The sequence below is a fragment of the Camelus ferus genome, chromosome 7, assembly GCF_009834535.1.
Source record: "Camelus ferus isolate YT-003-E chromosome 7, BCGSAC_Cfer_1.0, whole genome shotgun sequence".
Taxonomy (NCBI): domain Eukaryota; kingdom Metazoa; phylum Chordata; class Mammalia; order Artiodactyla; family Camelidae; genus Camelus; species Camelus ferus.
The window spans coordinates 1,682,939-1,698,874 of record NC_045702.1 but is presented as its reverse complement, the minus strand read 5'-3'; the positions used below and the strand labels follow the sequence as shown (position 1 = coordinate 1,698,874).

The 15,936-nt window shown below is 38.6% G+C and overlaps 2 protein-coding genes across 7 annotated transcripts in view; one reads left to right on the top strand and one right to left on the bottom strand.

Annotated features, from left to right (window-relative positions):
* RNF32 (ring finger protein 32) overlaps positions 1–4,023 on the top strand; it is a 53,263-nt gene extending 49,240 nt beyond the window's left edge. The window contains exons 10-11 of the transcript XR_004321168.1: positions 2,848–2,984; positions 3,906–4,023. The gene's annotated coding sequence lies outside the window, so the exon portion shown is untranslated. The remainder of the gene's footprint in view (positions 1–2,847; positions 2,985–3,905) is intronic.
* The window catches only part of LMBR1 (limb development membrane protein 1), a 122,427-nt gene that overhangs the window by 17,738 nt on the left and 88,753 nt on the right, over positions 1–15,936 (bottom strand). For 5 of the 6 annotated variants that reach the window (XM_032482996.1, XM_032482998.1, XM_032482999.1 and 2 more), the window contains 6 exons: positions 14,366–14,446; positions 12,236–12,312; positions 11,517–11,594; positions 8,745–8,818; positions 8,420–8,510; positions 7,130–7,196 (listed from right to left, as the gene is read on the bottom strand). In XM_032482996.1, the coding sequence (XP_032338887.1) occupies positions 7,130–7,196; positions 8,420–8,510; positions 8,745–8,818; positions 11,517–11,594; positions 12,236–12,312; positions 14,366–14,446 (468 nt within the window). Of the gene's footprint in view, positions 1–6,209; positions 6,391–7,129; positions 7,197–8,419; positions 8,511–8,744; positions 8,819–11,516; positions 11,595–12,235; positions 12,313–14,365; positions 14,447–15,936 lie in introns of all 6 variants that reach the window. The other variant, XR_004321167.1, reaches the window with a different exon arrangement.

Sequence of the window (15,936 nt, the reverse complement as noted above, 5' to 3'; positions counted from 1 at the left end):
GTCCATCAAGGTGAATGGATAAAGAATATGTGATATATTTACACAGTGGAATATTAGTCAGCCATAAAAAATCCCTGAAATCTTGCCATCTGCAATACATTAATGGATCTAGAGGGTATTATGCTAAGTGAAATCACTCAGACAGAGAAACACAAATACATATGATTTCACTTATACGTGGAATCTAAAAAACAAAAACAAAACAAAATGAAAACAGACCCCTACACAGAACAAACAGGTGGTGGCTAAGGAGAGGGGGATAGGAGGGTGGGTGAAATAGGTACAGGGGATTTAGTGGTATAAACCTCCCACTGTAAAATAAGCCACAGGGATGTAATATACAGCATAAGAAATATGGTCAAGAACATTACAATAACTGTCTGATGACAGAGGGTCACCAGGCTTATCCTGGGGATCATTTCATAATGTATGCAAGTGTCAAATCGTCATGCTTTGCACCTGAAAGTAGTATTATACTGCATATCAACTATACTAAAATAATAAATTAATAAAAATTTAAGAAAAAATGTAGCCCTTGGGATTAGATTACCTTGACAAAGAAACAGGGAAGAGAACAAATATCTACTGTCTACCGTGTGAAGATCTTTTCTTAAAAAATAATTTATTGTGATGAAATTCAATTGGCATAAAAATATCTATTTTAAAGTAAATAATTCAGTGCACCTAGTGCACTCACAGTGTTGTGTGACCGCCATCTCTATACAACCGCTGAACACTTCCACCATGCCAAAGTGAAAGCGTTAGCAGCTTCTCCTCATTACCCTCCCCCTTCCTCGGCAACCACTAGCCGACTTCCTGTCCGTGTGGATTTTCCTGTCTCGGACACGTCATAAAGTGGAGTCATACACTACGTGGCCTTTGGAGTCTGCCTGTTTCGTTCGGCATTATGTTTCTAAAGTTCATCCATGTTGTAGCCTGTGCCAGTGCTTCATTCCTTTTTCCCTTTATTTTCTGTTTAATTTTGGTAAAACAAGTGTAACACAGAATCTACCATCTAAATCATTTTTAAGTACACAGTTCAGAAGTGTTAAGTACACTCACATTACTGGACAACTAGCCTCCAGAATTCTTTTCATCTTGAAAAGCTGAAACTCTATTCTCATTGAAGAACCATTCTCCACTTCCCTCTCCCCTAAGCCCTGGTACCCACCATTCCACTTTCTGTTTCTATGAATTAGATGACTCTGGGGACCTTGTATAAATGGAATCACCCAGTATTTGTTTTTGTGTGTGCGTGTGTGACTGGCTTATTTCACCTGGACATCATTCCTTTTTATGGCTGAATAACATTCCATTGTATGTATAAACCACAATTCGTTTTTCCACTCATCTGTCAATGTACACTTGGGTTGTTTCTACCTTTTGCCAATTATTATAAAGGTCTTTTAAAATAATAAAACTAGAATACTTAGTCAAAAAATCTTGGAACATGGAAATAAAGACAATCAGGATGGAAGCAGGACACCTGGAATATCTCGGTTCATCTATTCTGAGAACGCAATATTCAGTACATATTCAATATGGCAGCATCCAGTGACATCACAAATATTTATTAGGTAGAGGCTATGAGGGATAAAAAGATGCATAAAATTTGGACTTGTCCTTTAAGCAGAGCAAGGTTTTTTGAGAAAGGCAATTCACATAGGTAAGTATAACAAGGCTGAAACAAGAATCTCATATACCCTCACAAGTGACAGAGGATGGGACCTGGCCTCTGAGAACAGGAGGACATGGACAGGCAGAGAAAGGTTGAGGAGAGAGGGCTGCGGGAACAATATGAACCAAAGCTTGCAGAAGGAAAAGTAATTTGCAAATACCAAACCAATTTCAGTCATAAAATTTACATGCCACAAATTCATTGTGTCCTAATGTGAAGGCAAGTGAATTCAGCAGTCCAGATGAACTAGAGTATGTGAATTTTAATACAAACTAAAATTAAATGAAAGAGAATTATAATCATAGTCCAAGGACAAAGCTAAAGTGCTAATTTTAAAACAAATGACAGTTTCTGACCTCCAATTTGGATGGTAACTGTCTACTCTCTTCTGGAGAAAATCTCCGGAGACGGAGCCTCCAGAGCATCTCTCAGCATCGCTTCCTCACTTGGAAAATTAAACACTTTCTTGGCTCTTCTGCTTTCGCTTCTGACTCCACCCTCCTCAAAAAGGACACCTATTTAGAGTCCACTTCATGAACACTTCCTCACAATAAAATATTAAAATGAAATCAAATACGCAGCTTTGATGCTAAACAAGTCTGAGTCTTTTCACTTTTCAGAGGCAAATGTGAGAAATATTAACAAGATGAAAATGAGCCCTGCCATGAGGTGCTGGTACCAGAAGGCAGCACAACTCCCAAGCTTCTGGTCTGGCGTACGGGACAGAAAGCGTCCCAGGACTGCGGGGAAGTTCAGGGGAGGGAGAGGAGGAGGAAGGAGAAGGGAGAGAGAGGCAGGAAGACACACACACACACTCGTGTGCGGGTCCTGCCGTAGAGGCAGCCGGTGTGAGACTGCAGCAGGACACCTACACAGTGCAGAGCTCGGTGTGTCTGCTCTTAGTCCAGGGGTGGGCGGTGGGTCAGAGGACAAGTGGAGCTGAGGAGCAGTCACAGAGACAGCTGAAGAACGGCCAGAGAAGGAGAAGGAAAAGAAGGGGGGTGGTGTCCAGAAATGAAGAAGAGATCTGGGGAGTGGGGTTACAAACAGGAAATGCCATGGAGCAATTAAGATACAAGCAGAATCCACAGGACTGGGCAACTAGGAGGTCACTGACGACCTGAGCAGAACGAGGTAAGTAAGTATTTTGGTTTGAAATTCATTTTCAGCCGATCGAGCTCCAGAAGAAGAAATGATTCCAAAACCTTTTCCTCTTTTAACTTCTACTGGGCAGCTCACAGGAGTGAGGAGTCAACAGAAGAAACAGGAACTCCCATCAAAGAATCAGAAACAACGTAATACCCAGGTGAGAGTTTTAAGTTTCCTAGAGGACACCGTGGGTGTGTGGGTGTGTGTCTGTGTGTGTGGTTCCTGGGAACTGTGAAGAGGGGGTTAGGATTAAAAGTGGTGGTCACAAGGAATTTGAACCTGATCTCTTAGTCATTAATACTCTTTCTAAGCAGAATTTATTCAGGTATTGATTTAATTAAAAATTAATTTTAGAATAAAATTTCCCATAAATCAGGAGAGCCCCTGTTCGTCAGTCTCAGAGCTGGCCACGCACGGGCATCCAAGCAAGCAGGCTCAGCCAGGCAGAGGACCCGGCTCTTCGCGCAAATCAGACCCTTGCTGTAGTTTACTGTCTGGTTTCAACTGTCACATTTTAATTATTAACATTAAAAAATTGTATCTTAAGGCTCCTTCCAACTAAATAATCCTAACTGGAAATATTTTCATATGAAACTATTTTACAACAAGTTAAAATTAAAGGATGGCTAAATTATTTAGAATGTGTGGCCAACATGGCATTTTCTCAGCCAAGACTATGTGCTCTGAAACAAGAAGAGCAACAGAAGGACAGGACAAGCAGACACTGGGAATACGAGTGCTTAGGGAGTAAGCACTTGTTTCTCTCTTAATTCTTTCCACATTTGACACACAAGACTTTTTCTTGTTGTTAAAAATCCTAACTAGATATACAAATTCATTGTTCAGATATAAGAACATTAGTAATCAATCAAAAGTTACCTAGTACCACTCATTTATTAATGTCTGCAATATAACAAAATACAATTAGGTCACATACAAACTTCTTTGCTGAGGAATTTTCAATATAGGGTTTGGAATTATTTTTACATTACAGTCACAGTCAGTCAGGAACACACATCATGACTCACATTTATTTCCCAACGGTCGTATCTAAGCATCACTTCTTTCTGATTCACAGTGAGGAGGAAAGCCCAGGATAAAGATCAGCAGTGTATTTACAAACCCAAACAAAGACCTCTCCGAAAAGGACCAGTTTTTAAACACGGCCCCTCCATCATGGGCCAGGAGAATAATCCACTTTTCCTTCTGCAAGGTGATGGACTACATGGGACCCAGAGGATACATACATGGAAGTACTAAAAATAAATTCAAGCTGATTTGAAAGGACAATAGTTTTTTGTTTTAATAGCATAAGTACATTAAAAAAAAAATCTGCGTTTGGGCCTTGCATAACTTACAAGTTACAGAAAGAATTTCAGGATAAAAATATAACTATAAACATAATTTCAAAATAGAAATTGGTAAAAGTACTGCAAAGTTTGTTGGTTATCTGAGAAAAATTTTCCTGTTAGAGATTTCAAATAAAGATGATGCAAAAACTGTCAGCCCCTCAAGTTTTTCCCCGATTAAGCACAACAAAGAACATGTCAGCAACCTTGCAAAATCTATTCTCACAAAGCTCACTGTCGCCTTTAAAATACTTTACTATAGAAAAGGCATTGGGTTTGATCCTGTTCTATATTCACCTTGTTGACCATCTCCTCTTACCACGTTGAGAGTCTATTATACCCAACAGTAAACTGATTACTAAAAATGTGGACATCATATCCCCCAAAATGTTAGAGCCTTTAAAACTGAAGACTAAATAGGCAGCCAAACCGTGTTTGGAAATCATACCCACTAGCACAGCATTACTCTTAAAGGTTTTAAAGAGTCTGAATAAGAAATGTTAAGCACTCACTCATTGTGTTTCCTGTGGGCAACAAAACTATCATCTATATTAATTATATTTGGCTAGAAATACACGGCCAGAACGCTCGCTCCCTAATTCTTTGTGGCAAGTGATATGCTTATAAAATCTACTTAGCAGTAATTTTTCAATCAGTACAAAATTTTCTAAGTTTAAATATAAGAAGCTATTTCAAAGGAATTCTTTAATAAACCTGTCATGTCACCAGGCATTCACGCCTAAAGCTACAGTTTAAGCCTGTGACGCAGCAGTAGCAGTTGGCAAATTAAATTTTTTTTTAAAAAACCCTCAAAATTCTCATTTTTGAAGCAAAAGTCTCACCAAATTAATTATTTTCTACAGGATTCAATGTATTTCCAATTTCCAATTAAAGTTATAATCATCACTAAAAATTATTAAAATAAGAACAAAACTGCCCATACACAGGTAAATTCTACTTCTTGCTGCTTCATTTCTCATGCAACTGTGACTGCTGGTTGAACTCACAGGAGCACACGAGAGCACCCGAAGGGTCGGGATTTCCTCAGGAGAGGCAATGAGAAAGAGTGAAAACTTTCACAGCTTGGAATTTGGCTGTTAAATGCATCCTCTATTCTAGTCTTACAAGCTTTTCGTCTAGTAAATCAAAACCCCGTTATACACCAGGATAATATTCATGACAGTTCTCTATGTTTTATCCTCTTAGAATCAAAGACTCAATTCCCAAGGGTTAACAGAGGAATTACAAAGTAACTCTCTAGTTTGCATTTTCTATAATACTAAAATAAAGCTTTTTCTTTTAGTCTAGAAATTTGCTTTTTTAATACTGTGAAAAGCCTCTATGAATCTGTTTAACGTATTTATTTCTTTTCATCTATTCAGTGCCACTGGGCATAACATGTAATGCAGTGCGTGTTGATATTTTGCAAAGCACCACATGACTCACTGTACCCTAATGCACTCCATTAATCCTGTTTGGACAGCTGGGTCCAGGCATTTGTTAGCTGCATTTTAATTGTCCCATCTTTCTTTTTCTTCTTTTTATTTATCTCTATGGCAAACTACTCAGGAATTTAATTTGTTGATCTTCAAAAAGCACATTTTGCCATTAATTTGTTTTCTTTGTATTAAAACTGTACTCAGCATGTAATTTTCTTTCATAAAATCAGTATATATTACTATTAACAATTAATTTTAAATAACAGAGCAGAGTGAATTTCATCACTGATAAAATGGTAGATTGGCTGTAATATCACAGAAATTATCTGTTGGACTGCCATAATGCAAATGATAACAGTTACAAGTTACTGAAGTACATATTTTTGGCATTTTCAAGATCTGAGCACCATGAGCAGCTGTCGAGCAATAACAAGCCTTACATCGCAAACACAAAAGAAGACAGACCACTAACAGGCGGGCTTTGTGTCAGCCCGGGGAACAGTGGTCCCTGTTACATTTACACTTAGGTTTCACTTTTTATTAAAACGTGAGCTTCTTTGTAAGAATTATGAAGACAACTGTAATAAAGCTTACACTTTCTTGGCACAGTCTGCATCCCTCATAGCTGTGAATCTTGAATGCATAATAGAGCAGTGCAGGAGCTAAAACAAAGGCTCCCAGAAGTTACTCGTAATCTGTGTTGTAAGCAGACAGCTGAGGCTGGATAATGGGGTTTTCTAATCACTGGTGAGCACTCTTAAGTCAGATCCTAAGTCTAGAAATAAAGAAAACTGTTTAATGGAATTTTTTGTCTGAAATAATATTTAGCCAAGAACTGAGAATACAGTCTGCAACAGTGCTTTATAAAAGATAAGAACACCAAATGAAGCTTTAGTCAGCTATTTCAATGACGAAGTAGAAACGTTTCACTTTTAAAAATAAATTCTCTGTGAACTGAAGTATTAAGAAAACTGTATGAACGACAGGCGAGTAAAGCACTAAAGAGCTGGCGGGCGCCCTTCACGTCGGGTGTGCTCTCATAGAGCTCCCCGCTGTCAGGTCTAATTCCATGGACATAACGCAGCATAAAACAAGTTTCATAGATTTTCAATTTTTAAAACCACTTACAAAATTATAAGTTTTTAAAAATGTTTCATGTGGGAAAAAATCAGTTTAATATTTTCTAGACATTAAACATCGTTTTAAAAAAAAGTCAGTTTCCTCACTAGAGGACTCAAAAGTTAAACTAGTCAGTGAAAAAAATTAAGTCTATTGTTTGGAGAAGGAGTATTTTTAAGTATCTGAAAAAAAATGGCCTTTATTTGATAAAAGTGCTTGTTTTGGTATAGCCCTATATATAAATGAATTATAGAAGTAAAGGTATAAAATAATATGGGAGGAAGTACTATATTTCGAAGAATGATCTTTCTGAAAAAAGTCTAGAAACTAGAAGTTTATAAAAAATATCTTGAAAAGGTACAGACTTTAAGCAAAAAGTTGTCACGTAAACTTACCCAGTGTTCTTGACATCACAGGCAGTGCGGAGCTCAAGACCAGGATTGACACACAGTTCCCAATGATCTGTGATGGGAGGCAGAAGGAGCACTGGGCAGTTACACGGCACGGGGAAAGCAAGTCCGCCCACAGCCTGGCAGGTTACTGTGCACGCCAGTTACCTGCTGTACCTGCTGGATTCTTAATGATACTCCTCGATGTAGAAAACAAGGAGAACAAGAAAACTGTTTCTACAAACACCCACAGTTCTGTCTGTAAGCTCTACAGGACATGTACCGCCCCCGGCACAAACACAAAGTTCAAGGGCACTTAAATTACTTTACAGACACACACTTTACATTACTGACTGAGGTCGCCAATTTCAAAAAAAGTCTGCCTGACAAGTAACGAAGAATGAATACTTTTAAGAACTTCTGGCTCTATTCTTAAAGCCAAGACCACTGCTCAAGATATATAATATCTACTTCTGATATGTTTAACTATTATAAGATGCAATACCAAAAAGCTAGCAATCCCAAACACCTAAGTTCTAGTAGTCCATTACAACGTATCTTGTGCGCATTCTTCCATATCAAGTAAGAGGGGCCGAAAACACGGATACTCAGGATTACTTGCACTAGGTGCCAAGTATCTCAAGAAGCCACAGCGTGTTAGGCAGATAAAGATATGCACAAGAGCCTCTCCCCGTAAAGTAAGCTGAAATGGGGAAATACAATGAGGGAAAGCAGCCAGCAGCCCTTGTCACTCCTCACTGTCAGCCTGTGGGAACATTTCACAAGGATGCAGTCACCACAGAAGACAACAGCCTTCGTCGCTCGGAAGCCAATGACACACCGCAGAAAGTCAAATTGGCCTCAGACTACAAAATGTTTCTGAACAGATCTCTTCCGTTTTGCTTTAATTATTCAAATTTGGAATACTCTGTCTCTGCTACTTGTGGCAGCTAAGTTCTTCAGATTTCAAACAAGCTCCCTGAAGTACAGTCAGCACAATCAAAGTTACTCATTAGCAAGACGTTCTCTTTGTAGGAGAGAGTCCTTTCAGGAGCCTTCCACGGCGGGTTAAGCTCCACGGCTCTCTGCATTTACACGTGAATGGAGGCCATCCAGACTAAACACAGCACATCCTTTTCCCACTCATTCAGCATTTTGAAAATCCTCCAGTGTGTGTTTACGCAACTCACAAATACCTAGAACTGCAAATGAACTGCTCAGGGCAATTACTAAATAAAACAGCCCGTTTGTCTGGGAAGCAAAAGGGAGGCACAGTCACCTAAGACTTCACCTTACCTTTGTCATAGTCGTGTCATCCTTCTTGGGAATAAAGTTTCCAAAACATCGAAGGCTATAGAAACCAACAACAGAGGACACCATAAGATAGCTATGAGAATCAAGGAAAAAGCTCTCCGAAGAATGCCAGTTTCCTTCAGTTCTCAATAGTCTCCAAGATGCCTTGAGGCCCGAACGAAAAACAAAAGCAAAGGCCACTTGGAGTGCTTGAGGAAGGCTGGCTTGTTTTTCTTCCAGGAAAGTGTCTTAGTAAAATTACTACTGTCCCAGAAAACTGGACAAAAAAATTGCTAACAGACAGAAACTTCAGTCAGAGAAAGGATACAAAATCAAAATGATTTCAAGTGCAGCTCCCACAAAGCCAAAGGCAGAGAGAGAAGCATTTCCTATTCCAGGCCCCTGGGGGAAAAAAAACACTTTTCAGAATTCAATGACACCATTATATTTGGTTTCCCTAAAAGTGTTGTTTCATAAACATAAGACAGTTGAAATCAGGAATGTTTAATACCCCGGAATAACACCTAGGCTTTCAAAGGAAAATGAACTGTGACAGGAGACTGAGTTCATCAACTAACTCAACCACAAGTTAACACTTCCAACAAGCTCAGTTCTCAAATGTCTTTTAAGTTACTTCTCAAAATGGTATGATTATACTTATTGTTAAATCCTAAATATTCTTGGAAGAAATTTTTTAATATAATAGTACAAAAAGAATAGGGCATATAATTGTCTGAACCCTGAGGCAACGATATAAACACTACACAATTAAAGTATGTCAAAATTGAAGCAAGCAAAGAAAGACAGTTGAATGTGCATATCCTGTTTCTACTCTTGCAAGTTTCCTTTCCCCAAATCTTCTTTGGGAATTCAGATTTAATTAACAGGGATTTTTCAAACACAATGCTATACATTTTTCCCTAAACATTACAGCTATTCTCAAAATCTATCTTTATCTAGAACTTAACAAAATAAGGGGAAAAAGTAATATTTACTAATGAAACCAGATAGGCAAAACATCATTTCTTACTGAAAGAGGAAAAATTTTTTCAAAGCTTACTAATTAAAGGAACTCTCTGAATAGAACTACTATTTTGCTATCAGCTTCAATTATATCTGACAGATAAACCAGAACGTAAAGTCAGCCTAAGAAAAAATAAACCAATGAATAATATCATACATATTATTTACACAATCGTATTTAGACATAAAGAAGAACACCAATGGAAACTGCATACATAAATGAGGTAAGGGCAAAGAATTTATCAACTTTTGTCAACCTTCTGAAGAAAAAATGAAGACTGCTAATAGAAAGCTTATTAATTGGGATGGCAACATTTTGGAAATATTCTCTGTCTCAAGAGAAGGCCCCCAGGCAGGATTAGGAGGATCTGATTTATGGACACAATCATACAGCGCCTACCATGTGTGAGTCCCTCGTGCTATGTACTAAGGGGGATGGTACAACACAGCACCACGGGGCTTGGGCCTTACCTAGTGTGCGGTATATGTGAAAATGGGCCAAGAAAGGGATGGAAGTCAACACAGTAGTTGACTTCCTGCTCAGTCAATGGATTAGGGTCTAAAAGAAGACCAAGCCAGGGCGGTAGATGGAGGAGGACTGTTCACGGTTGCTCGTCAGCGCAGTGAGGCACCTGGAGAGTGCTGGGAGGCTCACAGTGGCATGGAGACAGTGGCAGTAACAAATGGCACCAGGTCCTGAAAGGCCGGGGGCAGGGAGCCAAACTGAGAATCGTGCTGAAAGAATTAGCCTTTGAAAGAACAGTCTCTTCATCTTGGACTGAAGGAAAGGACTAAATATAGATATTGGCTTTTTTCTATGGGAGAAAAGGTGTAGGAGGTGGTTCAGAGAAAGAAGTGGCACGGAGGACGCAAAACCTGCCCCCTCAAACGTGCCAGCACGAGGGTTATCTCGGGCTGATTGTTTTTAAGGAACAGAAGACTCAGGAAGCCTTCCCTCTTGCCCCTACCCACTCACCCCTTAACTGCCTGAAAGAATTGAGAGAAAGGACTGGGTTGGAGGGGCCCTGTCACCAGAGACGTCCACAGAGAGTCCCGGCTCGGGGCAGAGGCCACCTGGCAGAACCTGGGGACCAGAGTCCTCTCTGTGGCCCATCTGCTCTTCCATCTGCATGAGAATTGCCTCCCTCCTCTTCCAAGTCCCAAGCCCCTCTCCCTTCTCCTTCTCTCAGGTGCCACAGAAGCCTCAACTGCTCAGCTTGCCCTGGGGTCTCACTGTTCTTATATACACATAATTAAAATCTATTTTCTCCTGTTAATCTGTCTCACGTCATTTTAATTCTTAGACCAGCCAGGAGAACCTAGAAAGGGTTAAGAACAATTTTTTCCTTCCCCTAAAGCATCAAAAGTCTGAAAGAGTTTTGAAGTCATTTCTATGGGAAATGGGAAAGGTGCTAACTTTGAAAAGTGTAATAAAATGTCAAAACTTAAATGCTACTTTAAGTATCCAAAAGTTTATAGAGATACGTAGAAAAAGGATGCCGTATATGAATATTTAGAGGAGACTACCTTCCATATGGAGAATATATTTAAATAGACTAATTGATGGCATTTAATAAAATCACAAATTTTTAAAGAAGAGAGAGTATTAATTCATGAAAAAGATGTGCATCTGACTCTCCTCCAGTAACTGAACATTTTGACTCAGGTTCATAAAACACCTGACTCTTCGGAAGCACGAGCCCTTACAACCATACATCTGGATCTTTTGCAAACACAATGAATCCATCTGATAAACTCCTTCCTTGTATTTCACAGAGTATACATTTTCTTAAAGGATCACAAATAAGAATTTCAGTAAAACAAAGATAAACTCTGATACAAAGTATGAAACTCTGAAACCTGGTAAAAGCCTCAGACAATCCAAATTAAGAAATCAGAAACAAAAACTGGAGTTCATAAACACTGCTCTGAAAGCTCACTGCATAAAGAAACTCATACAAACTGAAGCGGATGTATGCAGAAAGGGGAATGCTCTCATTCACTTACCTGAAGCACTCAGGGTGTACATACAGAACACTAACACAAAAGAAAGGCACTTTAAAGCGTTTTACTTTACCCTTGTTCCCTTTGGCATTGCTGTTTCATCAACCAACAGGCAAAGAATATTACAAGCCACCAAGAGGACTGAAATAGACTACAACATAAAAAGTAAGCCGTCAGGTTTTAATTTCAAAGATACTCTGCCAAAACATATATATTAAAACCTAAGTAACCAACCAAATGTATGCTTCAGAGTAGTGGAAAAGCAGTTAAGACCAAAATTCTACACATAAACTTAAAGAAGTAATGAGACTATAAACTCCAGAGTAAATTCTTTACAATTCTGCAAAGTATTATAATCTCAAAGCTTAAGACAAAAGCTAACAATATAGATCCATTTACTAACTGATTTCACCAACTGGAAACCTACAAGTCCACAGATTTTAAAAATGGTTAAACTGTTATCAGAACTAACTTAGTAAAATTCTCATATCCTGTCACAAAGTTTGCAGCAGGGTATCTGCAACACCTTGTCTCTTCTTAATTTTCAACTGAAACAAAAGAATGCATTTCCTGCTTTTATGAGGAAATAGGCAATCTTGAGGACTTCTTAAAAATTACCATTAATTTCATCTTTTGCTCTACTGAGTTTTTACAAATAAAGGCATAGGTGGATTTTAATCCCGTTGATAGAAAACCAGTTTACCTGAAACCATTTAGCTGAGGGAGTTGCCATACACAAATGCTAAAGTAAAAAATAATTTGCTTTATTTAACTAGGCAAATAAATTCTTACTGTCTCAATAAGAAGGAGAACCATAACTGCAGGATACACCAAATTTCTTTCCCACGCTGAAGCCTTTTTGCGCCTCTCTATTAGAAGGAAAAACAAAATATCAAACATTTCAGTAATTTACAAAAATTCTCTCCAGATCCACATTTTCATCCCTTACTACTATAACCAGTAAGGATTATTTTTACATAAATAATTTTTCCCAAAGACATAAATTATTTTTAATTTTCCTCCACAAGCCATAAAAATCAGAACTTTAAAATCAGTTTGCTATGTTAAACAGCCCAATCTTACATTTAAATTCTAACACTGAAGACCTTTCAACTGTTAGTGACATACATTGTGAAAGTGCAGCTTACTCTGAAAACACAGAAATACTTGCACTGCTTTTTTTATTGACATGTTGCATACTGACAGATTTACACACATCTGACAGAGATCCGAAAAAATCAGGTAACATGAGTAAGAACCCCTCCAGTCCCACACCCCAAGGTAACACTTCCAGTTTCCTACAGGCTGGAGGCAAACTTCTGCTTCCAGCGACAATGGTCTACCTTACACCACACCAATCCTTATGCCATGGGACAACTGGAAAAGGATGGGTCAAACTTAACTTAAAAAAAAACCCGTATGAAGGTATCAGAGTGCTTCCGTGATGACGGAGGCGAGGGGCCGATTCTGTGAAATGAGCTGGAGGGAGCCCGCCAGCGGGCACTACTCTCCCTGCACGGTGTCTTCCAGCACAGAACTGGCCCAGGGCCACGCGGCTGGAAATAAGGCCCAAGTCTGTGGGCAGAAGAAAATGACGCTAAAGCAAAGCTTGCAGCACACTCCACACTCAAGGTGGCCAGCGTTTGAGAGGCACTGGGCACAGAGGAAAGGTGAGTCCGACACTCAGCTACTTCCGCTGCCCAGCGTCAGGGCCGCAGAAGCTAAGAAGACGAGCAGAAGGCGGAGCAGGAGACAGAGAAGCAAAGCAAAGCTCTGTCAGGCTCAAGCTTCCCGAGAGGTAAAAATCAGAGTGCAGGGCTCATGAAGAAGATGGATCACAGAGACCACAAAACAGCCAGGCTCTCAGTCAGGATCAAGGAAAAGCTATACCCAAGGAGGAAGGCCAACCTCGAAACAGACAAGCCCTCGTCAAGACCAAATCCTGGTCCCGAATGACCTCAAGCCCCGACAGATTAGACTGATCCGTCCCTACACTAACTGCCCACCAGAAGCAAAAGGAAATCCTCTCAAAAACAAAACATCATCCAGAGTGTCCACAATTTTTGTACGAGAAACGTCTGACATTCGATCCAACATCATCAGGAGACTGGACAAAGGAAAAGGAGACAACAGAAACGGACTTGCAGTGGATCTGGATATTGGACCTAACTGAAAGAGACCTTAAAACAACGGATTAAAATGTTCAAGTAAACAAAATGGCAAACGTCACAATTTGAATCTAGAAAAGTAATCAAATGGAAATTCAAGAACTGAAAAAACACTAACTAAAATTCAGAGTTCAACACATAGTTTTGACAACAGTTATGACTTAGCTGAAGAGTGAAAGAGAGATGGAGGAAAGATCGGTAGAAATATCACAGACTGAAGCACATACAAAAGGAGAGAAAATATATAGGGAAACATATAAGAGTTAAAAGATCCAGCATATGTGTAACTGGAGCCTGAGGAAATAAAAGAGAATGAGCAGAAGCAATATTGGATGAGATAATGGCCAACAATTTCCCAAATGGATGAAAGACATTAAGCCATACACCCATGAGGTGTCACAGATCTCAAAAAAGGATAAATACAAAGAAAAAGACATTAAAAGATAAGAACAGAAGACTACTTTATTAGAAGTAATGCAAGTGAAAAGATGGTGGAGTGACATTTCTGAAAATCAGCATCTCTGAAAAGTCATTCTGTACACATACAAAAAAACACAACAGAAAAAGTAAATACATATGTACTTATCCTCTCCCCAAACTAAAAGACATCCTTTACTAAACGGCTTTGGACAGACTGAAAAGTTTATAACATAAACTAGAGATTTCATAATTTTTAAAAATATTTCAGACTACAGTAAAGTCTTTAATAAGAAACCAAGACCAATACATAAGGCAAGGGAAAAAAGTACAATACCTAATTTTGTCTTAAGAGTCTTCACATTTTCAAGTTCTTGTTCCAACTCCATCATATTGTATTCCACTGACGAAGACAGTCCTACCAAAAGCAAAAATATGTTAGAACTGTAACAACAGAACCCCAGAACAGGCAGCCCTCTCATGTAATGAAAATACAAAATAACACACTGCAAGTCCTGATCTCTGAAAATGAGAACAAAGGCTGCTGTGATTCACAGAAAAGTGCATCCACTTCTTTACCCCTTAAAACTTTCAAGTTCTTGCTGATTAAACACTACATGTTTCTTAGAAAATTTCTTATTTTGGTAAAATTCTTACTTGATCTATTATTAATTTTTTTATTATTTACAAAAGTATCATGTGCTTATTATTAAAAGTGAAAGAAAATCAAGATCTCCTCTTCCCCAGCCCAGCCCCTCTCCCTGAAGTGGCGACTGTCAGCAGCATGGCTGGTGCATTCTTCAGCTTCCTGCACACACTCAGACACGCATATACACCACAGTTAAGGCTTTAATACATATTTCATAGAATGGGTCAAACCAGACATTATTTCACCACTCACCTTCCTAGTTAGTATGTTCACGTTGACATGACAGATAGTCCCAACTTCTACAGCTAAATAATAATTCCAGAGTATGAATGTACTTCAATTTTATTCAGATTTATTCCATTTATATTAAGATTTTCCTCAATTTTTTGCCACTATAAACATTTTTCTCTGCACACCGAGTACATTCTGGTTCTATTACTGCTGTAGGACAGATTCCCAAAATTCAGACTGCTGAGCCAAAGGATATGAGCACTTACAGTATTAAGAGATATTTAAAGGCTACTTCTCCCCAAATATTGTGATTTCTTCTAATACATTATTGTAATAATTTACATTTCTATCAACACTTTATTATAAAATATGCTTGATGTCAGATGGTTTGGCCTGACTGCAGGCTAACTAAGCTCTCTGCAGGCACCTCAGGTAGACCAGGCTAAGCGATGGTGCTCAGGAGCTCAGGAGGATTAAGTGCATTTTGGCTTACGGTATTTTCAATTTACGATGGGTTTACCAGAACGTAACCGTGTTGTAAGTCAAGGGAGATCTGTATTTTCCAATCTCTTCCCTGGCACTGGACATTATAACTCTTGAATTTTTGCCAGTATAATGGGTAAAAAATGTTTTCGTATTATTACTTTAATATGCATACCATATTCAAATTTTCTGCTTATTTCTCCAATGGTTTATATATCTCTGTATTCTATTTCATCTGTTAAGTTCTGAAATGGACAAATTAAAATTCCCCACTACAACTGTACTTTGATCAGTTTTTTCTCAGTTTTTAAGAATGTTTTCATTATGTGCTTGTACTTGTTTGCTAAGATTTTTTTAAATTGAAGTATATTTGATTTACAATGTTGTGTTAGTTTCAGGTGTACAGCAAAGTGATTCAGTTATACGCACACAAATACATACATATTCTTTTTCAGATTATTTTCCATCATAGGTTATTACAAGATACTGAACACAGTTCCCTGTGCTGCACAGTAGGTCCTGTCCGCTAAGATCTGGGACCCTTT